The sequence below is a fragment of the Neomonachus schauinslandi genome, chromosome 3, assembly GCF_002201575.2.
Source record: "Neomonachus schauinslandi chromosome 3, ASM220157v2, whole genome shotgun sequence".
In the NCBI taxonomy this organism is placed as follows: Eukaryota; Metazoa; Chordata; class Mammalia; order Carnivora; family Phocidae; genus Neomonachus; species Neomonachus schauinslandi.
In genome coordinates, this window is record NC_058405.1 from 80987809 (window position 1) to 81014267 (window position 26459).

Below are 26459 nucleotides of genomic sequence, written 5' to 3' on the forward strand. Positions count from 1 at the left end.
CAAAATATGGCACTCAGAAATGTGGATGACATTCTAATTTCCTGTCCTTTATAGGTCATTTGCTCCATTTTTTCTAGATGCCCAAGGATTCCCTTTTTCTTTAAATTTTCATTAAATTTTACATTTTAATTTTAACTGGATTTTTCTCTCAATGATTTTACTAGACGATGTTCTGCCGTTTGTCATTCTGACTCAGTGCGCAGGGTGCTCTGTGAATACACAGGTTGAAAGCATTACTTTGTTTCCAGGAACATTTCTGACCTATGACTTTTAACACTTTTGTGTCTTTGCTTTGGTTTTCTCGCAGGCACTCCAATTATTCATTTTCTCCCCTTATGCTCACATTTTGACATTCTCTCTCAGATCTTGTCATCTCTTGCTTAGTTTCTTTTTCGCGTTTTCCTCCTCTCGGCTTCCATTCTCACACAGCGCTGTCTGCGGGCTTGCTTTCACTACTTCACATTTCATTTACAAGGTGACCTTTCAATATGCTTCTTCTTCTTCCCTGAGGCCTGTCCTTCCATGCCTGAGCTTTTCTAATTCTAATTTATGGTGTCATTCAATATCCTGTATCGTTTTCTTAATGCTTTTTACTTCGTTTTTGAGCAAAGCCCATCAAAGTAGATGACGTGTGTCAGGAAACAGTGCTTTCCTTCTGGGCAGTGGCCCTATTCTGCACTCCCTCCCCTTTTCCCCTACAGCCCCACTGTCTGGGATTCAACAGCCAGGCTCTCCTGTCAGGAAACTTGTTTTCTTGGATTTGTGGGAAGCCCTATGACTCAGAGAGACCTTCTAGCCTCACAGAGCTCTCTCTCCTATTGTTGCTGTGAAGTGCTCAAAACCAGGGCAGCTTGCTTCTGGAGTTGTTCTAGCTGTGTCCCCCACCCCTCCTTCGTAGGGCTCTGCTCTCTTGCTGCTTCTGCTGCAACTGTCCTTCTCATCTGGGTTCTGCTCTTTAATGTAGCGAGCAGCCTGCACAACTCAGAAGGGACACTGGCTTCATCTTCCCCAAATGTGTAGCCACGCCTTACATGGTTATCTATGCTCTGATTCATTAAACGTCAAAGTGATTTTCCATTATATGCATGTTTTAAAATGATTTCATTTTAGAATTTCTTCTCAGCTTATTTTTAATTAGTATTTCATTCTTACACTTATTAATTTTTAGTTTTTTATTTTAGTTATGGATTTTCTTTGATTTTTGTATTTATATTTGAGTCTTTCGATTTTAGAGTTGTAAATTTTCATTTTATTTACTTATTTAAAAAAGTAGAATAGATTAGCTTATTTAGCATATACAATCTTTTCTGCTAGGTTTTTGAAAAAAACACAAAAGATAAAAGATCCCAGTTCAAAGAAGCTTACGGTCTTAGGCATACTCCTCTGTGACCCTGCATTAGGAGGTAGATGCTCCATGATATGGGGAAAGGAGGTCTTCTTGGCTTGCCAATCTGAGCATTAGACACTTTGCATTGCAGGCCAGGACAAAGACAGGTGGGGTTCTAGTATTTCCAGTGCACCACACCCAAGGGAGAGCCTCCTCCAGAGTAGGGCTGGACGGTAGAAAGAGCCCAATCTCTTGGCCACACTTGCCAGGAACTTCCCCTCGACAGCAGGTAGCAGGGGTCAGGATGGGAAAACTGGCATCCTGCCTCTCCCAAGAGGATGCTGTAACCCTCGAACTGGGGGACAGGGAGCCCTGTGTCCTTGGCTGCAGCCCTCTGGAGTGGACTTTGTTTCATGCTGAGCTGGGAATGGGGAAGGGAGAAAGTAGGTTGTGGTTCAAGTGTTATAGACTCTTACCATTCTTACTAAGTTTTTGTAGGTTTTCTCGAATACATTGTTCTTCTTTTGCTCCGTCCATACGACCATTTCTGGACGCTTTCATTTTGTACAAATAATCGTCACCACTTTCACTGGAGAGTTGGTCCAGAGAGCCATGCTGGGAGCGACACTCTTTGACGGTAATTTTGAGGTCATTTGTCATTCAGTAAATGATAATAGAAACAAAGGCAATGAGTAGAGATCTTTAAAAGCTAACAGACACAGGGACAGGAGTAGAGGTATAGGTAATGTTTGACATTTACCAAGTCTGAAATCTTTGTCCATTTCTGCTTTCTCTTATATCTTCTGGTTCTTACCTAACTTACTTACTTACTTTGTTTCCTTTCATGGTTGGTCCTGTTTGACCATATGCTGGTTTTTATTCTTGGCAAAACTAATGATAGTGATGTGTACTATGGGGAGCATTTCCCATAAAATTCTTGGGATGATTAATTTTATGTATCGACTTGGTTTGTCTCACAGTGTCCAGATATTTGGTCCAGCATTATTTTAGGTATTTCTGTGAGAGAGTGTTTTTTGGATGTGATTAATACTTAGAACAGTGGGCTCTGAGTAAAGCATTTGTCCTTCCATCATGTGGGTGGGCCTCATCTCATCAGTCAAGGGCCTAACTAGACTGAAAGACTAACTGTCCCAGAGGAAGAAGGTTATTAGTCTGGCAAGCAGACTGCTCCAAACTTGAACTGCAATATTCTCTCTTCCTGGATCCCCAGCGTAACAACCTTTGGACATTGTGTTAAAATACCTGTGGGATTTGAACTTATGGAGGTGACTGTGTGATGACACAAAGATGCAAATGGCATTGAGGAATGTTTTTACTTGCATTTCCCAAGAAGAGGGGGTCTGCTGCTACACACAGGGCCACATGATGAAACACCAATTTGGTCAGGAGACAGAAGCAAGAGGGAGGTAAAAGCAGAGCCCAGAGCCTTTACTGTGGTTTCCATGGACAAAGCAAGGCAGAGCAGGGGAAACAGTTTAGGATTGGCCAGTTTGATATGTCAACAGGCTCGAGGCTATAAGGGTGGTTTCTAGTTGTCTGGTACCTAGCTTCGCAGTCGTGTAGAATGGGAGAAATATTGGTTTGGTGTGTGAGAGTCGGATAAAGGAGGTGTGGGGGTATGGCCTTGGAATTGGTAGGTTTGCATATGAAAGATATGTTCTCAGTTGATTATTATCTCCAAGAATAGAACAGCTTCTCATTGGCCAACCTCCACTAAGATGTCTAGTCACCAAAAAAATACAGAAAACAAAAAAATATGATTACTATAGGCTTGAATTGCAATATCAGCTCTTCCTGTGTCTGAGCCTGCCAGCCCACCCTGTAGCTTTTGGATTGCTACTCTCCATAATCATGAGCCAATTCCTTAAAATAAATCTCTCTCTCTCTCTGTAGATATATAGACATAGACATAGACATAGATCCTATATATTTACATACAGATGTCCATTTGGTTCTCTGGAGAACCCTGACTAATACAGCTTCCTTCCTGTGGCCTCTGCAGATGTCTGCTGAAGCCCAGTTATTAGCTCTAAGAATATCCTTGCAGCAAAAACAACTTTGGGAATCAGATATTCTGATTATACTCCAGTTGCAGGCTTTTTCTCAGAATTTGGCCTGGCGATCTCTGCTTTCTTTCTACCTCTTCAATGCCTTTATGAAGACTTTTTAAAGATTTTATTTTTTCTTTTTTGTGCATTTTTATTGAAGTTCTAGTTAGTTAACATACAATGCAATATTAGTTTCAAGTGTACAATATAGTGATTCAACACTTCAATACAACACCCTGTGCTTATCACAAGTGCTCTCTTTATTTTTTTAAATTTTATTTTATTATGTTATGTTAATCACCATACATTACATCATTAGTTTTTGATATAGTGTTCCGTGATTCATTGTTTGCGTATAACACAGAGTGCTCCATTCAATATGTGCCCTACTTAATACCCATCACTGGGCTAACCCATCCCCCACCCCCCACCCCTCTAGAACCCTCAGTTTGTTTCTCAGAGTCCATAGTCTCTCATGGTTCATCTCCCCCTCCGATTTCCCCCCCTTCATTTTTCCCTTCCTACTATCTTCTTCTTTTTTTTTAATTAACATATAATGTATTATTTGTTTAAGAGGTACAGTCTATGATTCATCAGTCTTACACAATTCACAGTGCTCACCACAGCACATACCCTCCCCAATGTCTATCATTGCAACCCTCAGTTTGTTTCCTGAGATTAAGAATTCTTCATATCAGTGAGATCATATGATACTTGTCTTTCTCTGATTGACTTATTTCGCTCAGCATAATACCCTCCAGTTCCATCCACATCGTTGCAAATAACAAATGCCCTCTTTAATCCCCATCATCTATTTAACCCATGACCCATCTCTCCTCTGATAACCATCTATAATGGTTTATTCTCTATAATTTTATTTGTCCTCTATAATTGAGCATCGGCTTCTAGGTTTACCTCTCTATATAAGATTTTATTTTTTTAAGTAATCTGTACACCTAATGTGGGGCTCAAATTCACAACCCCAAGATCAAGAGTTGTATACTGAAAGGAGTGTCCAAGAAGGTGGAGGAGTAGAAGACCTTAATTTCTTCTGGTCCCAGGAATTCAGCTAGATAACTATCTAATCATTCAGAACACCTGTGAACTTAACCAGAGATCTAAGAAAAGAATAGCGGTAACTCTATGAATAGAAAAGCCACCACTTTCTGGAAGGTAGGACATGCAGAGAAGTGAATCCGAGGCAATATTCGGGAGGATAGACGGCAGTGGAGGGGGCCTCCGTCAGCTGATACTGGCAAGTGATAGAGCAGCGGAGCACAAAATCGGAACCTTTAAAAGTCTGCCCTGGTGAAGGACGTTGCTCAGGCTGCTAAGCGGGGGCAGAACCCTCCCTGGGACAGTGTGGTCTCAGGACCCTTGGGGTCACAGAAAGACCGGGGGTGCCTGAGTGCAGCAGAGCTCCCAGGTATTGGAGCAGGGAAGCTGGCTGCAGAGATGGAGCTGATGCACGGGCTCTCAGCTCGGGGTTGCCATAAACCATGATCCATGGCACAGTTGGGCCACTGCTCTCCAAGTAGATGCCCAACGAGCAGCAGAACTGGCAAGACCCCCCCTTCCTGCCCAGGGGGAGCAGTGCAGGAGTGCACCACAGGAGGCTGTAGGGTTTGGAGACTCCAAACGAGGTCGGGTGCCAGAGATAAAAATGCTCGGTCACAGGCCGGGTGAACACGGAGTGCGGCTGGAGACTGGGGAGCTGGGAGTGACTGACTGCTTTTCTATGGGGGCTCACTGAGGAGTGGGGCCCCGAGCTTTGGCTCTGGGGCCTGAGATTGGGAAGCCACCATTTTCATTCTCATCCTCTGAAGCTGCACGGAAAGCCTTCAGGTATCAAAAGCCACACACAGCAAACTGGAGCCCATTACTTAGTCTGGACCTGGCAAGGGCGGGGCAATTCCACCTCCAGCAAAGACATCTGAGAACCATGGCAACAGGCACTTCCCCGAGAAGATCAGCAAGAACATCCGGCCAAGACCAAGTTTACTGGTGATTGAGAACTGCAAAACTCCAGCACCAGGGGAATACAGCACAGAGAATTCATGGGTTTTCCCCATGGTTCTTTAGTCTTTCAACTTTAATTTTTTAAAAAATTCTTTCTGTTTACAGCCAATTTCTTATTTTATCAACTCCCTCCCGCCTTTTTTTTTGGTGGGCAGCAAAGCAAGGTTTATTGAGTGATAGTAAAGTGATAGTACAAAGCTCCCGAAGAGGTAGGGGACATGAAAGGGTTGCCCTTATTAACTCCTTCTTAAAAATCTTTTTTAATTTTCATTTTTACAGTTACAGTCTATCCCTTCATTGTATTTAATCTTATTTTTTTATATATATAAGTTTTTCTTCCTTTACAATTTTGGAATGCAGTTTCTTCTAACAGACCAAAACACACCCCAAATCTAGTGTATGGCTCTGTTCTATTCACCTGTCTGATCATAGTCTCTCTTTGTTGTTTTTCTCTTTCTTCTTCCTATTTTCTTTTTTTGTTTGTTTTTTGTTTTTTGGGGGGAGGGTTTGTTTTGTTAAAGTCTTTTTTAAAGTTCATCTACAGCTATGTTTTATCCTTTCAATATATTTAATTTTATTTTTGTATATATATATATATATTTTTTTTTTTTTACAATTTTGAAATGTAGTTTCTTCCAACAAACGGACCAAAATATAGTCAGGAGATAGTGTATTCCTCTGTTCTGTTCACCTGTCTGTTTATATTATATATTGTTGTTTTCTCTTTTGTTTTTTCTTGTCTTTTAAGTTCCATTTTTACAGTTATGTTCTATCCTTTCATTGTATTTAACTTTATTTTTATACATATGTAACTTTTTCTTTCTTTACACTTTTGGGATCTCGTTTTATACACACAGAATCCAGTGTATTGCTCTATTCTGCTCACTTGTCTGATTATATTCTTTTTTTTATTTTCTTTTCCCCAGTTTCAGGTCTCATCTTATTTGTTTAGTGTATATTTCTCTGGGGTCATTGTTGCCATTTTAGTATTTTGTTCTCTCGTTCATCTATTCTTCTCTGGACAGAATGGCAAGATAGAAAAGCTCACCTCAGAAAAGAGAACAAGAAGCAGTACTGTCTGCCAAGGACACAATCAGTATGGACATAAGTCAGATGTTGGAACAAGAGTTCAGAAAAACGATGATAAAGATACTAGCTGGGCTTGAAAAAAGCACAGAAGACACTAGAGAATCGTTTCTGGATAAATAAAAGAACTAAAATCTAACCAAGTCAAAATCAAAAAGGCTATTAATGAGGTGCAATCAAAAATGGAAGTTCTAACTGCTAGGATTAATGAGGCAGAAGAGAGAATTAGTGATAAAGAAGACCAAATGATGGAGAATAAAGAAGCTGAGAAAAAGAGAGATAAACAACTACTGGATCATGAGGGGGGAGAATTTGAGGGATAAGTGATATCATAAAGCAAAACAATTTTAGAATAATTGGGATCCCAGAAGAGGAAAGAGAGAGAGGGGCAGAAGTTATACTGGAGCAAATTATAGTGGAGAACTTCCTTAATTTGGGGAAGGAAACAGGCATCAAAATCCAAGAGGCACAGAGAACCCCCCTCAATATCAATAAAAATGGGTCAATGCCCCGACATATAATAGTGAAACTTAAAAATCTGAGAGACAAAGAGAAAATCATGAAAGCAGCTCGGAACAAGAGGTCGGTAACCTACAAGGGTAAAAACATCAGATTGGCAGCAGACCTATCCACAGAGACCCGGCCAGCCAGAAAGGACTGGCATGATATATTCAGGGTGCTAAATGAGAAAAAAGGAAGCCAAGAATACTTTATCCAGCTAGTATGTCATTCAAAATAGGAGGAGTGATAAAAAACTTCCAGGACAAATAGATACTTAAAGAATTTGTGAACACCAAACCAGCCCTACAAGAAATATTAAAAGGGATCCACTAAGCAAAGAGAAAGCCCCAAAGTAACATAGACCAGAAAGGAACAGAAACAATATAGAGTAACAGTCACTTTACAGGTAATACAATGGCACTAAATTCATATCTTTCAATAGTTACTCTGAATGCAAATGGGTTAAATGCCCCAATCAAAAGACATAGGGTATCAGATTGGATTAAAAAACAAGACCTATTGATACGCTGTCTGCAAGAGACTCGTTTTAGACCCCAAAACACCTCCAGATTTAAAGTGAGGGGGTGGAAAACCTTTTTATCATGCTAATAGACATCAAAAGAAAGCTGGGATGGCAATCATTATATCAGACAAATTAGATTTTAAACCAAAGACTGTAATAAGAGATGAGAAAGGACACTATATCATAATTAAAGGGGGTCTATTCAACAGATCCAATAATTGTAAATATTTATGCCCCTAACATGGGAGCAGCCAAATGTATAAGGCAATTAATAACAAAATCATAGAAACACATAAAAAATAATACAATAATAATAGGGGACTTTAATACCCCCCTCACTGCAAAAGACAAATAATCTAAGCAGAAGATCAACAAGGAAATAAGGGCTTTGAATGACACACAAATCAGGTCTCAACCAGTACCAAAAAAATTGGGATCAGTCCCTGCACATTTTGGAACACAATGCTTTGAAACCGGAAATTAATCACAAGAAGAAATTTTGAGGGGGAAGGAAAGATGGCGGAGGAATAGGGGACCCTATTCCAACTGGTCCCCAAAATTGAGCTGGATATCTACCAGACCACTCTGAGCACCTACGAAACCAGCCTGAGATGTAAGAAGATCTGGATCTTTACAAACAGAATATTGCAGGCGGTTAGTTTCGAGGTACGAAGCGGGGAGCCGAGATTCAGTGGGCAGATATCAGAGGATAAATGGCAGTGGGAGGGAGCCTGGTCGTGGGGATCCTACACCGCCAGTGAGTGACAGCCTCGCTCACTGCGGACGGGCACAGACTTGCAGACCGGTAGCGGAGGGAAAGGACTTTAGGGCAGCCCCCATGGTGGAACCCAGAGCGGCAGGGTCATGCATGCGAACTGCGAGCGGCTGGTGGTTTTAGAAGCACAAAGGGCAGAGACATGCCCCGACCTGGAGGCAGGACTGGGGGCACTGCGGAGGGGCCTACAACCCAGGATGCTGCAGTTTATAGCAGCACGGACAGAAACAGAGACAGTGTGGCCTGGAGAGCTCACTGAAGAACAGACTGCGGTCTCTGTGCTCTGAGGCAGAGGGTTGGAAATGGTCTCTTCTGCTCTGACTCGCAGAAGAGATGCGGAAAGAAGCCAGGGAAAGCCGCGAGAGAAGAAAAGCCCCCAAAACTGATTCCCGCTGAGCCCATTCCCCACCATAGTGGGGCAGGGCAACTCCGCCCAAACAGGGTTGCCTGAGTAACAGTGCGGCAGGCCCCTCCCCCAGAGGACAGGCTGGGAAAACAAGAGGCCAGCAACCCTAAGGTCCCTAGAAAACAGGTGCATCTTGCTTGGGTGCAAGAGGCACCCAAGGTCAATAATTTGGACTCTATACATTCCCTCAACCACCCATCAACAGAATGACTAGGAGGAGGAACCCCCAAAATAAAAAAGACTCAGAGATCATGACTTATGCAGCAGATTTACAAATAGATGCAGATATAACCAAGATGTCAGAGATGGAATTCAGGCTAGCAATTGTGAAGACAATAGCTAGAATGGAGAAATCAATTAATGGCAACATACAGTCTCTAAGGGTAGAAATGAAAGCTGAATTGGCAGAACTTAAAAATGCTATCAATGAGATCCAATCCAGTCTAGATAATCTAACAGCTAGGGTAAGTGAGGCAGAAGAACAAATAAGTGACCTGGAAGACAATATAATAGATAAAAAGGGAAAAGAAGAGGCCAGGGAAAAACAATGCAGAATCCATGAAAATAGTATCAGAGAAATAAGTGACACCATGAAGCGTTCCAATGTCAGAATAATTGGAACCCCAGAGGGAGTGGAGAGAGAGAGAGGACTAGAAGATGTATTTGAGCAAATCGTACTGAGAACTTCCCTAATCTGGGGAATGAAACAAACATACGCATCCTAGAGGCAGAGAGGACCCCTCCCAAGATCAAGGAAAACAGGCCAACACCTCGGCATGTCATAGTAAAACTTGTAAATCTTAGAACCAAGGAAACCATCTTAAGGGCAGTTAGGGGAAGAGATCCCTTACGTACAGAAGGAGGAATATCAGAATAACGTCAGACCTATCCACAGAGACCTGGCAAGCCAGAAAGACCTGGCAAGACGTATTCAGGGTACTAAACGAGAAGAACATGCAGCCAAGAATACTTTACTGGGCAAGGCTGTCATTTAGAATGGATGGAGAGATGCAGAGCTTCCACAACTGGCAGAAACTGAAAGAATATGTGACCACTAAGCCAGCCCTGCAAGAAATATTAAGGGGGGATTCTATAAAAGGAGAAAGACCCCAAGAGTGATATACAACAGAAATTTACAGGGACAATCTATAAAAACAATGTCTTCACAGGCAACATGATGACATTTAATTCATATCTTTCAATAATCACTCTCAATGTGAATGGCCTAAATGCTCCCATAAAATGGCCCAGGGTTGCAGATTTGATAAAAAGACAGGACCCATCCATATGCTGCCTACAAGAGATTCATTTTGAACCTAAAGATACATCCAGACTGAGAGTGAAGGGATGGAGATCCATCTTCCATGCCAGCGGACCTCAAAAGAAAGCTGGGGTAGCAATTCTTATATCAGACAAATTAGATTTTAAACTGAAGTCTGTAATTAGAGACACAGAAGGACACTATATCATTCTTAAAGGGTCTATCCAACAAGAAGATCTAACAATTGTAAATATCTATGCCCCCAACATGGGAGCAGCCATCTACATAAGCCAACTGTTAACCAAAATCAAGAGTCATATTGATAACAATACGTTAATTGTAGGAGACCTCAATACTCCACTCTCAGCAATGGACAGATCATCTAAGCAGAAAATCAACAAGGAAACAAGAGCTTTGAATGATACACTGGACCAGATGAACCTCATGGATATATACAGAACATTCCAACCTAAAACAACGGAATACTCATTCTTCTCAAGCACACATGGAACTTTCTCCAGAATAGACCACATACTGGGTCACAAATCAGGTCTCAACCGATACCAAAAGATTGAGATTATTCCCTGCATATTCTCAGACCACAATGCTTTAAAACTGGAACTCAATCACAAGAAAAACTTTGGCGGAAATTCAAACACTTGGAAGCTAAAGACCACTCTGTTCAAGAATGTTTGGGTCAACCAGGAAATCAAAGAAGAACTTAAACAATTCATGGAAATCAATGAGAACAAAACCATATCGGTCCAAAACCTATGGGATACTACAAAGGCGGTCCTAAGGAGGAAATACATAGCCATCCAAGCCTCACTCAAAAAAACCCAGAAAAATCCCGAATTCACCAACTAACTCTACACTTTAAAGAACTAGAGAAAAAGCAACAAACGATGCCTAAGCCATGCATTAGAAGAGAAATAATTAAAATTAGAGCAGAGATCAATGAATTAGAAACCAGAAACACAGTAGATCAGGTCAACGAAACTAGAAGTTGGTCCTTTGAAAGAATTAATAAGATCAATAAACCACTGGCCAGATTTATCCAAAAGAAATGAGAAAGGACCCAAATTAATAAAATTATGAATGAAGGGGGGAGATCATGACTAACACCAAGGAAATAGAAACAATTATGAGAAATTATTATCAACAACTATATACCAATAAACTGAGCAATCTGGATGAAATGGAGGCCTTCCTGGAAACCTATAAGCTGCCAAGACTGAAACAGGAAGAAATTGACAACCTGAATAGGCCAATAACCAGTAACGAGATTGAAGCAGTGATCAAAAACCACCCAAAAAACAAGAGTCCAGGGTCTGATGGATTCCCTGGGGAATTCTACCAAACATTCAAAGAAGAAATGATACCTATTCTACTGAAGCTGTTTCAAAAAATAGAAACAGAGGGAAAACTTCGAAACTCATTCTATGAGGCCAGCATTACCTTAATCCCCAAACCAGGCAAAGACCCCATCAGAAAGGAGAATTTCAGACCGATATCCCTGATGAATATGGATGCCAAAATCCTCAACAAAATCCTAGCTAATAGGATCCAACAATACATTAAAAGGATCATCCTTTTTAGCCCCGGGATGCAAGGGTGGTTCAACATTTGCAAATTAATCAATGTCATAGAACACATTAATAAGAAGAGGGAGAAGGACCATATGGTCCTCTCAATTGATGCAGAAAAAGCATTTGACAAAATACAACATCGTTTCCTGATTAAAACTCTTCAGAGTATAGGGATAGACGGAACATTCCTCAAGTTCATAAAATCCATCTATGAAAAACCCACAGCAAATTTCATCCTCAATGGGGAAAAGCTGAGAGCCTTTCCCTTAAGATCAGGAACATGTCAAGAATGCCCACTCTCGCCACTATTGCTCAACATAGTACTAGAAGTCCTAGCAGCAGCAATCAGACAACAAAAAGAAATAAAAGGTATTCAAATTGGCAAAGAAGAAGTCAAACTCTCTCTTTTCACAGACGACATGATACTTTATGTGGAAAACCCAAAAGACTCCACCCCCAAATTACTAAAACTCATACAGCAATTCAGTAATGTGGCAGGATACAAAATCAATGCACAGAAATCAGTTGCTTTCTTATACACTAACAATGGAACTGTAGAAAGAGAAATTAGAGAAACGATTCCATTTACAATAGCACCAAAAACCATAAGATACCTCGGAATAAACCTAACCATAGAGGTAAAGGATCTATATTCTAGGAACTACAGAACACTCATGAAAGAAATTGAAGAAGACACAAAAAGATGCAAAAATATTCCATGCTCATGGATCTGAAGAATGAACATTGTTAAAATGTCTATGCTACCCAGAGCAATCTATACCTTCAATGCCATCCTGATCAAAATTCCAATGACATTTTGCAAAGTGCTGGAATCCTAAAATTTTTATGGAATCAGAAAAGACCCCAAATCACCAAGGAAATGTTGAAAAAGAAAAACAAAGCTGGGGGCATCACGTTGTCTGATTTCAAGCTATATTACAAAGCTGTGATCACCAAGACAGTATGGTACTGGCACAAAAACAGACATATAGACCAATGGAACAGAATAGAGAACCCAGACATGGACCCTCAACTCTATGGTCAAATAATCTTTGACAAAGCAGGAAAAAACATGCAATGGAAAAAAGACAGTCTCTTCAATAAATGGTGCTGGGAAAATTGGACAGCCACATGCAGAGGAATGAAACTTGACCATTCTCTAACACCAATCACAAAGATAAACTCAAAATGGACGAAAGACCTAAATGTGAGACAGGAATCCATCAAAATCCTAGAGGAGAACATAGGCAGTAACCTCTTTGACATCGGCCACAGCAACTTCTTTCAAGATACATCTCCAAAAGCTAGTGAAACAAAAGCAAAAATGAACTTTTGGGACTTCATCAAGATAAAAAGCTTCTGCACAGCAAAGGAAACAGTCAACACAACAAAGAGGCAACCCACAGAATGGGAGAAAATATTTGCAAATGACACTACAGATAAAGGGCTGGTATCCAAGATCTATAAAGAACTTCTCAAACTCAACACCCTAAAAACAAATAAGTCAAAAAAAATGGGCAGAAGATATGAAAAGACACTTCTCTGAAGAAGACATACAAATGGCTAACAGACACATGAAAAAATGTTCATCATCATTAGCCATCAGGGAAATTCAAATCAAAACCACATTGAGATACCACCTTACACCAATTAGAATGGCAAAATGGACAGGGAAAGAAACAACAAATGTCGGAGAGGTTGTGGAGAAAGGGGAACCCTCTTACACTGTTGGTGGGAATGCAAGTTGGTACAGCCACTTTGGAAAACAGTGTGGAGGTTCCTCAAAAAAATAAAAATAGAGCTACCCTATGACCCAGCAATTGCACTTCTGTGTATTTACCCCAAAGACACAGATGTAGTGAAAAGAAGGGCTATATGCACCCCAATGTTCATAGCTGCAATGTCCGCAATAGCCAAACTGTGGAAAGAGCCGAGATGCCCTTCAACAGATGAATGGATAAAGAAGATGTGGTCCATATATACCATGGAATATTACTCAGCCATCAGGAAGGATACCCAACTTTTACATCAACATGGATGGGACTGGAGGAGATTATGTTAAGTGAAATAAGTCAAGTAGAGAAAGTCAAGTATCATATGGTTTCACTTATTTGTGGAACATAAGGAATAGCATGGAGGACATTAGGAGAAGGAAGGGAAACATGAGGGGAGTGGGAATTGGAGGGAGAGATGAACCATGAGAGACAATGGACTCTGAGAAACAAACAGGGTTTTAGAGGGGAGGGGGGAGGGGGGATTGGTTAGCCCGGTGATGGGTATTAAAGAGGGCACGTACTGCATGGAGCACAGGGTGTTATATGAAAACAATGGATCGTGGATCACCACATCAAAAACTAATGATGTATGGTGACTAACATAACATAATAAAATTTAAAAAACAAAACAAAACAAAACAAAAAAAACAAGAAGAAATTTTGAAAAAACACAAGTACATGGAGGCTAAAGAGCATCCTACTAATGAATGAATGGGTCAACCATGAAATTAAAGAAGAATTTTAAAATTCATGAAAACAAATGAAAATGGAAACAACTGTTCAAAATCTTTGGGATGCAGCAAAGGTGGTCCTAAGGGGGAAGTATATAGCAATACAAGACTTTCCCAAGAAACAAGAAAGGTCTCAAATACACAACCTCACCCTACACCAGAAGGAGCTGGAGAAAGAACAGCAAATAAATCCTACACCCAGGAGGAGTAGAGAAATAATAAAGATTAGAGCAGAAATCAATGAAATAGCAAAAGAACAGTAGAATAGACCAATGAAACTAGGGGCTCATTCTTTGAAAGAATGAATAAGACTGATAAACCCCTGGCCAGACTTACCAAAAAGAAAAGAGAAAGCACTCAAATAAATAAAGTCAAGAATGAAAAAATAGAGATCATAACCAACACTGAAGAAATACAATTATAAGAATATATTATGAGCAACTATATGCCAACAAATTAGGCCATCTGGAATAAATGGATGCATTCCCAGAGATGCATGAGCTACCAAAACTGAAACAGGAAGAAATAGAAAACCTGAACAGACCCATAACCAGAAAGGAAATTGAAGCAGTAATCAAAACTCTCCCAACAAAAAAGAGCCCAGGGCCAGATGGCTTCCCAGGGGAATTCTACCAAATATTTAAAGAAGTAATAATACATATTCTTCTGAAACTGTTGTAAAAAATAGAAATGGAAGGAAAACTTCCAAACTCTTCCTATATGGCCAGGATTACTTTTTTTTTTAAAGATTTTATTTATTTAAAAAAAAAGATATTATTTATTTGAGAGAGAGGGAGAGAGAGCATGAGAGGGGGAGGGTCAGAGGGAGAAGCAGATTCCCTGCTGAGCAGGGAACCTGATGCGGGACTCAATCCTGGGACTCCAGGATCATGACCTGAGCTGAGGGCAGAAGCTTAACTGACAGAGCCACCCAGGCATCTCTGTGTCCAGCATTACCTTGATCCCAAAACCAGACAAAGACCCCACCAAAAAGGAAAATTACAGACCAATATCCCTGATTAACATGGATGCAAAAATTCCCACCAAAATACTAGCCAATAAGATCCAACACTACATTAAATGGATTATTCACCACGACCAAATGGGATTTATTCCTGGGCTGCAAGGGTGGTTTAACATCTGAAGATCAATCAATGTGATACATTACATAAATAAAAAAAAAAGACAAGAACCATAAAATCCTCTCAATAAATGCATAAAAAAGCATTGACAAGGTACAACATTCTTTCTCTATTAAAACTCTTCTCAGTGTAAGGATAGAGGGAACATACCTCAATATCATAAAAGCCATCTATAAAACCCACAGCAAATATCATTCTCATTGGGGAAAAACTGAGAGCTTTTCCACTAAGGTCAGGAACACAGCAGGGATGTCCACTATCACCACTGTTGTTCAACATAGTCCTAGAAGTCCTAGCCTCAGCAATCAGACACCAAAAAGAAATAAAAGACACTGAATCAGCGAAGAAGAAGCAAACTCTCACTCTTCGCAGGTGACATGATACTCTATGTAGAAAACCTGAAAGTCTCTACCCCAAAATTCTAGAACTCAACAGGAATTCAGCAAAGTGGCAGGATATAAAATCAATGTACAGAAATCAGTTGCATTCCTATACACTAACAATGAGACAGAAAAAAGAGAGTCAATCCCATTTACAATTGCACCCAAAACCATAAGATACCAAGAATAAGCTTAACCACAGAGACAAAGGATGTGTACTCAGAAAACTATAGAACACCTATGAAAGAAATGGAGGAAGACACAAAGAAATGGAAAAACATTCCATGTTTATGGATTGGAAGAACAAATATTGTGAAAAAGTCTATGCTACCTGGACCAATCTACACATTCAATGCAATCCATATCAAAACACCATCAACTTTTTTCACAGAGCTGGAACAAATAGTCCTAAGATTTGTAAGGAACCAGAAAAGACCCCGAATAGCCAAAGGAATGTTGAAAAAGAAAACCAAAACTGGTAGCATCACAATTCCGGACTTCAAGCTCTATTACAAAGCTGTAATCATCAAGGCAGTATGGTACTGGCAAAAAAATGGACACATAGACCAATGGAATAGAATAGAAAACCCAGAAATGGACCCTAAACTCTATGGTCAACTAATATTTGACAAAGAAGGAAAGAATATCCAATGGAAAAAAGACAGTCTCTTCAACAAATGGTGTTGAGAAAATTGGACAGCTGCATGCAGAAGAAAGAAACTTGACCATTTCCTCACACCACACACAAAAATACTCTCAAAATGGATGAAAGACCTAAATGTGAGACAGGACTCCATCAAAATCCTAGAGGAAAACATAGGCAGCAACCTCTTTGACCTTGGCCGCAGCAACTTCTTGCTAGATACATCTCCAAAGGCAAGGGAAACAAAGGCAAAAATGAACCATCGGGACTTCATCAAGATAAAAATCTTTTGCACAGCAAAGGAAGCAGTCAACAAAACCAAAAGACAATCAACAAAATGGGAGAAGATATTTACAAATGACATACCAGATAAAGGGCTAGTATCCAAAATCTATAAAGAACTTCTCAAACTCAACACCCAAGGAAAAAATAATCCAATCAAGAAATGAGCAGAAGACATGAACAGACATTTCTCCAAATAAGGCATACAAATGGCGAACAGACATATGAAAAAGTACTCAACATCACTTGGCATCAGGGAAATACAAATCAAAACCACAGAGAGATACCACCTCACACCTCTTAGAATGGCTAAAATTAACAGGTCAGGAAACAACAGATATTGGCAAGGATGCAGAAAAAGGGGAACCCTCCAAAACTTCTGGTGGGAATGCAAGCTGGTACAGCCACTCTGGAAAACAGTATGGAAGTTCCTCAAAAAGTTGAAAATAGAGCTACCCTATGACCCAGGAATTCCACTACTGGGTATTTACTGCAAAGATACAAATGAGTGATCTGAAGGGGCACCTAGACCCCACTGTTTATAACAGCAATGTCCACAATAGCCAAACTGAGGAAAGAGCCCAGATGTCCATCGACAGATGAATGGATAATGGTGTTGTGGTATATATATATATATATATATATATATATATATATACAATGGAATATTATGCAGCCTTCAAAAAATTGAAATCTTGCCATTTGCAATGACATGGATGGAACTAGAGTGTATTATGCTAAGCAAAATAAGTCAATCAGAGAAAGACAACTATCATATGATCTCACTGATATGTGGAATTTAAGAAACAAAACAGAGGATTATAGGGAAAGTTAAGAAAACATAAATAAGACAAAACCAGAGAGAGACAAATCATAATAGTCTCTTAATCATAGGAAACAAACTGAGGGTTGCTGGAGTGGAGGGCAGTGAAGGGATGAGGTAACTGGTGATGGACATTAAGGAGGGCATGTGATGTAATGAGCACTGGGTAGTATAAGACTGATGAATCACAGTTCTCTGCCTTTAAAACCAATAATACGTTACATGTTCATTAATTGAATTTAAATAAAAAAATGTTAAAAAAAAAAAAGTGTCGTATACTCCACCAACCGAGCCAGCCAGGTGCCCCATGAAGGTTATTTTAATGAATTAGTGAATACTTTTCATTTCTCTTTTTAAGCATTAGAGTGGAATCTAGTAATCTAGTCCCCCTATAGCAGTTACCTCCTGTCTGTCCCTCCAGACAAACCCATCCCATTCCTTCTGTGGGGTGGAAGTGGGAAGTAGAAAGGCCTGACAGCCTCCAGTGTTCTCTGGCTGCAAGGGTTCAGCCCATGGGGAGCCTCAGCTAAGATCTCAGGAAGGGACTAAAGTGGTCACAGTATTTATTTCCATGAAAACCTTATTTGTGAGCTTTCCTCAGTTATTGTGTCCCTCAGCTGCTGGTCCCTCCTCCTTATTCTCCCTCCCTTGTCCCTTAGGGCTGGCGGTGGTGGGGGTGCTGGAGACAGTGGGGGAGGGTGAAAAGGGTTGGGGGAGATGCGTGACAAAAGCTCTGTTGCTGCTGCTTATGCCAGGCTCCTGCACCAGCCTCCTCTTCTCCATATGCCCCAGGCACACCTTGGTAATTAGTTCTTTTATAAAGAAACCCCACCAATGATCCTGCTCTAAGTAGGCCAGCTCCGGAGCCCATACTTCCGTAACGTCCGCAGAAAGCACAAGTGCACGCTTCTCTGACCTGTGTTTATCCTGCCATTTACCCAATCTATTGTGCCCTCTAATTCAACCATTATATTTTTATATGCGATATTTTGACTTGGTTCTTCCCTGTGGTTTGTCTTGGGTATTATTGCTAACAATATTGTCCTATATCCAGAAGGATATTTATTGTGTTTATTAATTATCTGGAGTCAGTCTCTTCCAATAATTCTATTTCAAATAATATGTAACGTTCAGTCTGTTGTATTTCTTATGTGGCAATCATACTTCACAGGTGTATAATTATTTTCGCATGTGCACTCATATTCCCCAGGGGTTAGCAGCTACTCTGTCACTGTTTGGTACCATGCACCGGCAAAGGACAGACGTCCTGCTGAGTTCAAGGAGAAGCGAGGGTGATCCCAAAGCAGAGGGCCCCAGGCACCAAAAAGCCACTCTTAACCTCTCCTCCATACTGCCACCTGCCAGGCAACTCCTACAGCCAGGGCTTCAACTTTAAAGCCCTTAGAAGAAATAGCAGAGGAAGGACCAAGTCTCCCCAGGTAGTGCTCCCCCTGCATGGGGGTGGGGGTGGGGGGGTATAGAAGTAAGGGCATGGAGGGCACGTACTCAAGGTGGCTGTGTGGACCTACACACTAGCTGACATGGCCACACTGCAGCATCCTGGCACCTGAGAAATATTAGGCAGCATTTGTCACAGGGTATGGGATGGGAAAAGAGCAGAACGTGTACAAAGCCTTCTTCAAGCCCATCCTCTCATTGGCCTACCCTCGTCCCCCAGCTACAGGCCACTTCAGGATCACCTTTAGTTTGGGAGCTCCTGAGGGCAGGGCTGGTGAAACCCATTGCAGTGGCACTTGGCACTCTTAGCCTGTCCCCCAGCTGCAGACTCACTGGCCCTGCAGACCTGCTCTGCGCCCTGACATCAGGGATCTTTCCTTGCCACTGACCAGGGCCACATTTGGGACAGTCAGCCCAAGCCTCTCATCATACTTCTCACGGGTAGCCTGAGAAAGGAAGTCACACAGGGCCTTGAGGTGCCTGAGAATGGCCTGCATTAGAGGGAAGACCTCTGAGCTCCTTGAGGAGATCTGGGTTAGAATTTCTGGTCTACTATTTACTACCCACATGACCTCAGACCTAGGCCTCAGGGCCAGATCTGTAAAAACAGATCAAACCTGGATAGTAATACTGAGCGTTGAAGCTGGCGGCGGGTAACAGGGAAATACGCTGTGGTGGAGCTGTGATTTGGCAGATCTGCAGAGTGGACTGGAAATGAATTTGCATCTGTGAGTTAGGGGGCCCAAGACACTTCATGGAGGAGCAAGTAGTCACACCATTCCATGCTTCACACAGAAGCATAGCTATCAATGGACAAAACAGTAGTCTCTATTTGAGAGAAATCCAACACCATCACCACGAGTTGAGGAAAGTGGCAGGTGGCTAACGCTCCAAATCTGAACTAAGTGCTGACTCCCACCTCAGGGCCCAGCAACTCGGCCATGGAGCCCCATACTGAGTTTATTAACAGGGAAGGAATGGTTTTTTCTCACTTCCAGATACTGCTAAGCTGGGAAGGAAAACTCTGCATGAGTAGCAGAGGGCTTAAAGGCAACAAGATTCTGGTGACCATGTGCATGTGACTTGACCTGTTCTCACCTGCTGGTGAGAGTCTAGGCTGTTTGAGGGACAAGAATGGAAAGAATTTGCATAGAACACCTGATGGCACTTTGGATATAGTGGGCCTGCAATGGTGGGGGCCTGCTCCCAGATCAGCAAGTATTCAGGTTGGGGGCCTGTGGTTGTGAGACCCTTCTGAGCATTCTGCTAATTAGTTCAGATTCTGTGACCCAGACATGTTTATAGGCAGCAGCTCAGGACATGGCTTTGGCTCAGTGCTGGCCCAGCAAGTCCAGGGTCAGCCAAACCACAAACTATGTCAAATCTCCAGGACGTGGTGCCCTGGGCCTTGAGAGACTGGGGAAAGACAGAGCTGTGGGTAGTAGGGGAATAGACTGAGAGCTAACCCTGGAGTAAAGCTCTGAGGGCAGGTGACCTGAGACTTTAGACCTTAGCCTTGTGGCCAGGGCCCTTCACGGTCTACTTCAAACAGAGTCTTTCCAACAGAGCCTATGTGACCTGTGGGCCTGGAATATCCTTCTTCATGCCCAGCTCATGGCAAATCATCCACCTCTAGGAGGACCCGTCCCCACTAGTTCTCTGTGGGACCTAGAGCATGCCAATTCCTCCATGAGGTGAGACTCTGGCCTCTAAGCCATGATAACTCTTCTGGAAGACTCCCCAAGGCTAGTGGCTCAGCTCTGGATGGCCAGCAAGCCCCTGAGTGTCCCTCTCTTCCCCACCCTTATTCCAGGGAGGAGGGAGATCTTCCTGTGCTGAGGAGCTTGAAGAACAATAGCGTGGGGGTGGATGGTAGCTCTGACAGGTCCGAAACAGGGGCGGGAAACTCCTTTAATTATTTTTATTTTGTCAGGCCTGCAGCAGACCTCAGATGGACACGGTTAAGAAGAATGCAGAGCCCGTTGGTATTAACACAGACAAGCTTGTGGGGGGTGGGCCAGGAGGGGCACCATGGGGTCTGTCACAGAGTCCTTAGGGAAATCAGCAGCAGGAGGAGGGTCTGTGAAAACACAAGGGTCATGCAGGTGCTGGGCTTATGGACGGTGCCCAGAGAAGTGAAGTCACTCAAAATAGGAGGTTTTTCCTGAGGAGGAGCAAAAGAAGGTTCGGGATTGGGCGAGGTCCTCTGCTTCTCATTGATCCAGCTGGAGAAGTAGGTGAGCCTGGTGAAGACGCTGGGGCTTATGGGGTAGCGGCAGGCCAGGCTCCAGCTAGACAGCCCCATCAGAAACCAAGTACTACTGTTCAGCTTGCAGACCAGGGGGCCCCCGGAATCTCCCTGAGGAAAAAGGCAGTGTGAGTTGTGGGAACTAAGATAGAGGGGGACACATATGTTTTAGGCAGGGTGAAGACAGTGCCCTTGTCCTCCACCAGAGTGGAATTTAGGAAGCCTTGTGTCATGTGGGCTGTGAGTGGTTCTCATCAGAATCACCTGAAGCATTTGAAAAGTCCAGACACAGGGTCCCACTGCAGACCTCTTCGATCAAAATCTCAAGGGTAGGCTCTGGAGCTCAACTCACAAAGCTCTGGAGGGACCCTAGGCTGACAGTCACAGGCCTATGAGAATGTACAGGGGGGCTCCAGGTGTTGGATGCCAGCCCTTTGTGCTCTCAGCTCTATGGGAGAGAAGGTAGCACCCGAAGTCCCATGGGGCCTGCAGGCCTCTGGCTGAATCCACAGCCCAGGACTGCATCCCACCTGAGCCTTTGTTTTTGGACTTATTAAGGTCTCTAGTTTTCCCTCTAATTCTTTGCTGAGCTTCTTGAGAAAATGCAATCTGTGAGATGTGTCCGAGGAAAAGAAGTGATGCCTGAGCCTGGACTGGTAGGGTGGTCAGAATGGCAGGGTGCCCAAGGGGTCCCAGAAGAATGCTGGGGACTCGGAGCTCAGGACTCCAAGGCAGGAAGGCACCTGCCACCATGGGGCATAATGCTTCCATGTCATGGTCTAAGAAGTAGGGACGAAGGAAACACAGCATCCTTCCAGCCTTCTGTTGCATAAACATGACCGAGTCCCCTCTGAGTGCAGGAGACACGGAAGTGACGTGGAAAATGAAGACAGACAGTAGATCACACACATCTGCAGATGCAAGATGTGGAACAGAGGTGCCAGGGGGTGGTGAGTGGCAAGACTGGCTGCCCTACCTGGGCCATCAGAGAGCCTCTGAGCCAAGGTGGGAGGGATGCGCAAGGCTTGACCAGGAAGATCCGGTCACAGGTAGCCAGCCTGCTTGGAATAGGTGAGGCCAAGGAGCGACAGGGCCAGGTCCCAGTCCCCTGTCAGCTGGGAGGGTCGGGGTGATGAGACACTGAAGGACACTCATCAGGGAAGTAATGGGCCCTGGTCCAGATTCTAGAAGGATGGTAAGATGTTCTGGGGCTGGGTGAAGCACAGCCAGTGGTAGGGCAGAAATCAGCACAGGGAGCCCAGTCAAGACACTACTTCGAGCAGAGAGTATAACAAAGACAAGAGAGAAAGGCTGAAGCACAGGATTTGGCATATCTGGCCCTTTCCCTCCATCTAAGGTAAAAATGGAGCAAGGCAAGAAAAGCAGGATAGGGCGGAGTGGTGGGTCCTTTGTGTGCAGAGGTCAGAAAGAGGTCGAAGAGAGCAGGTGACAGAGGAGGGCCTGCCCTCCGAGTGTGATGGGAGATGTTGCAGGTGCATGGCTGAGCACCAGGTGAGAGGAGGTCAGAGGTGAGACCTAGGCATCTGGCTATCTTGATGGGAGCACTGTGGAGAAAGGGCAAGCACAAAACCTGATGGGACGGGCTGAGGCAAGAAAGAGAAGGGAGCAAGCTGGAGAGGGCCTGTGCAGACGCCACCGGGGTGAGCCCTGCTGGGAACGCAGGCTGAGAATCAGGGCCCAGGGCAGGGGTTTGGGGAGGAGAGAAGGTGCATGTAGGGCGTTTGAAGACGGGAATCACAACAGTATGTTTCTGAGCTGGTGGGTGATGGCCAAGGAGAGAGACAAAAGCTAGCAAGAAGGAGCAGGAGAGGGAGGGATGCTATAGGAGGAAGCCTGTGGGGGCCACAGCTCCAGAGGAGGGCATTGGTGTTCTAGGTTTGACTGTCATGCTACCTCACCTTGGGCTATCCACTTCTCTCTGTGTCTCAGTTTCCCCACCATAAAAGAGAGGATTCCACAGAGTAGTAGACATTCTTAACACGTATGTCCAATGACATACTCATGGCCTATTCAGTAAGAAAGGCTCATGACCCCATAGAAACAATGACAAAAACCATGAATAGACACTCTTTAAAAGAGGCAATATATATATGAAGAAGTGCTTATCTCCATTATTCACCAGAGAAATAAAATTAAAAATCACATGCAATCGTTAAATTGAAAATGGCAGGCAACATGAAGTACTGGAGACAACACGGAGCAACGACAACTCTCAGCCACTGCTGGTGGGAGTGCAAACTGGTACCAAGCAGGTTAGAAAGCTGCTCTCCAGCACCTATGAGAGACGAAGCTTGCATACTTCATGGCACAGTAATTCTACTCCCAGGGTTATACCGCACCCAAATGTGAACCCATGGGCACTGAGACATATGCGCTAGGATGTTCATAGCAAATCTATCTGCAATGGTCTCAGGTGGAAACTATCCAAATGCCACCAAGACTAGAAAGGATAGATAAAGAGATAGTATGTTCACACAGTGGGTTACCATATAGCAGTAAACCAACGATGTAAACTACACCTAAGATGGATAAATCTTGCAAACATAACCTTGCCTGGAGGAGACCAGGTGAAAATGCATCCTATCTCATTCCCTGTATGTAAGTCTCAACACGAATCTCCAGCAGCTTCAGAAGCCAGAGCTACTCTCAGGGAGTTAGTGACAGGAAGGCGGTATGAGGAAGACTCTTCGGGTGCTGGTTACATGAGTGTGCCAATTTCTAAAACTACATCGTACAGCACATTTGTGAATTATGCCCTTTTCTACGTATGCTATGCTTCAACAGTGTTTTTTTAAAGAAGACAGGTATGGTATTAACTAGCACCCTTTGGGGACTTCTGAGCTTCAGCTCTGACACTTGAGGCTGGGCTGGGCTTAGGAGGAGGAAGTCGGGGGCTGGGGCAGGGTTCAGAGAAGACAGACGGGGGCAGACCCCACAGGAGAAGAGGGGCAGCCTGAGTTCCCATGGGACACCCGGAGTCCATGTCACTTACTCGGCAGATAGACTTTCCTGTCATGAGGTCCCCGGCACAAAACATATCCTCGTGTATAGAATATTCACTGCTGCTGGAGTCTGGCGATTGGAAATACATTTTACAGACCTCACTGTCAACAATGCCAACCTCTCCTTCCTGCAGCTGCAATGGTGAGGCCAGGAAATCTGCAGGGGGGTGGGGGAGAGGTCAGATGTGGGGTGGAGCCTGGGAGGGAGGCTCGCTCCCTCTCCCCTCTGCTGGCTCATGGACATGCTGCCGATTCTAGCTGACAGGATTGGGGTGTCTCTCAGAGGACTTGCAAAGATGAGGGGACAAGACGTGCAGGATGGACAGGAGCGCAAAGGTGAGGGGCCTGCAGCAGGAAGGGCCGGAGGGGAGGTCTACTTGGCTGCATGAGGTGAGAGTGGGGGTTGTACGAGGTGAGGACAGGTCATAGCAGGGTCCAGAGCAAGCAGGGCCTCCTCACCAGGCCGGGCAGTTCGGATTTCATGCTAAGCACACTGGGAAACCACTGAAGGGTCTCCTTACATTTTGAAAACAATGACGGGGCAGCTCTGCAGAGATAGAAGTAGAAGCACAGAGGGTGGAAGCGGGGAGCCCAGGCTGGGTGGCACCGATGTGCCCACGAGATGCCAGGTGGGCTGAGGGAGTCTGACCGAGAAGACATGGCCCAGCCTCAAGCGGCAGCTGGTCTGGGGAGGCTCCCCAAATGGCCTCTGTGTCCACACGTGGCTCCCAGGGCTGACTGGTGTTTGCATGTGGCAGCACAGTGGCACGTGGACAGCTCCCCCCCAGGCAGCGCTGCTCATGTGCAGCTCTCGGGGGTCCCCGGGGGCAGCCCCAGTCCCGCAGCTGTGGTCAGGGGAGGGTGTGGAGGAAGCTGCAGAGCTGCAGGCTCCGTCGGCTCCGTCTCTCCTGCTCTGGCCTGTGCCTTCCCCTCCTGCCCCAAGTCCTGGCCTCCGACTGTCTTGCAGAACCCTCCTGGCTCTGCCCGTGGTCCTTACGGAGCCATAGTCCATCCCAGGAGGCTGTTTCTGGAAGTGCTAGAGAGCTGGCGGTTCTCATGACCAGAGACTGTGCCTGACAGTTAGGGGCCAGGGGCTCAGCCCAGCAAGTCTTGCCCCCAGTGCCACCACTAAGATACTCCGCCAGATCATGGCAGACCTATGACCCTACAGGTCAGCCAAATGTACGTTCTAGTTTCTTCACTCAAAAGTATGTTTTCCTAAGACAAAAGTATTCACCATTGTGTCAAAAGACCCACCATTTCTCCTCTCTCAGCCTAAAAATATACCAGCCCAGCAAGCTGGCAAAATGGGCCAGTTTTACTTGAGGTAATGGATGAGGGGAAGCAAGAGTCACAGAGGAAAATGTTCTTAAGCTATCAACAGCCCAACTTCGCCTCCCAGGCTGGCAAACAGGCCTGCTTTTACTTCCTTCCTGCTGCCCCATGTACCTTCCATGGCAGGGGAAGCCCAAGAGGTGTTTGGTGAAGCCTTGGAGGGGCCTGACATGGTCCCAAGCAGTACCTCAGAGTCAGGGTGGAATCCTGAATGGCTTGGATTCCAAGGACCCAAGTTCCTGATTCCGAAAGTTAGCGATGCTCAGACTTTTTGATCCATGGGCAGAAAGAAACTTGAATCTTGAGACGGACATGGTTTCCAGGCTGGAAGGGCGCTACAATGGGCATCACACCTCCCTCCTCCTTAGCCCTTGCCCTCCCAGCCTGCCCCACCCCTACTCACCATCCTCGGTGATCATCCCCCAGCCAGTGATCCAGCAGCTGCTGTGAACGGGCAGCTTCGTGGTTGGCCCTGGGAGGCAGGCGGGGAGAATGTGGGAAGTAAAGTTCACAGACAGATGCAGTTGCAACAGGGCGATGTCGCTGCCCATGAAGTAGCGCTTGTTAAATTCACTGTGAACAATGAGTTGATACACTGTCATCTGCCGGCTATGCTCAGTGGGATGTTGGAGCTGATGGTACCCGAGCAGGATCCGGTAGTCAGATGGTTCATGGGACCTGTCATGAGATGCTGCATTGTCACCTGTCTCCTCTGTGGGCTGAGCCAGCACCCTCGCATCCTCACCTGACTGTCTACCCTCAACTCCCCCCACTCTCCTAAGCAACCAGACACCACCATTATTCCAGACGTTGCTCTCTCCTCCCTTCCTAATATTCTTGTCAGTTGGGTTGGATGCCTGTCTGTAGCCTCAGGACATCTGTCCTGTGAAACTGTCTGATGGCTTCCCCAGTATGCCCCCAAATCAAAGGAGCAGAGAATCTCAGTGCTGGAAAGAAACAGCGGAGTACTTCAAACTATACTCCTTTGTTTTAGAGGAGAGAAGACTTGGCTCATTCCCAGCTCTGACCAGAAACATTGGACTGTTCCATGGCTTGAAGTAGT

At 44.1% G+C, this 26459-nt stretch overlaps 1 protein-coding gene across 1 annotated transcript; it reads right to left on the reverse strand.

The window, feature by feature from the left end:
• Positions 1-20831: 20831 nt before the first annotated feature.
• Positions 20832-25998, reverse strand: LOC110581656 (serine protease 40). The gene is made up of 3 exons (XM_021691575.2): positions 25800-25998; positions 24052-24218; positions 20832-21149 (listed from the first exon to the last, which is right to left on the reverse strand). Exons 1-3 carry the CDS (start codon positions 25996-25998, stop codon positions 20832-20834), a joined length of 684 nt encoding a protein of 227 aa, XP_021547250.2.
• Between the last annotated feature and the right edge of the window lie 461 nt (positions 25999-26459).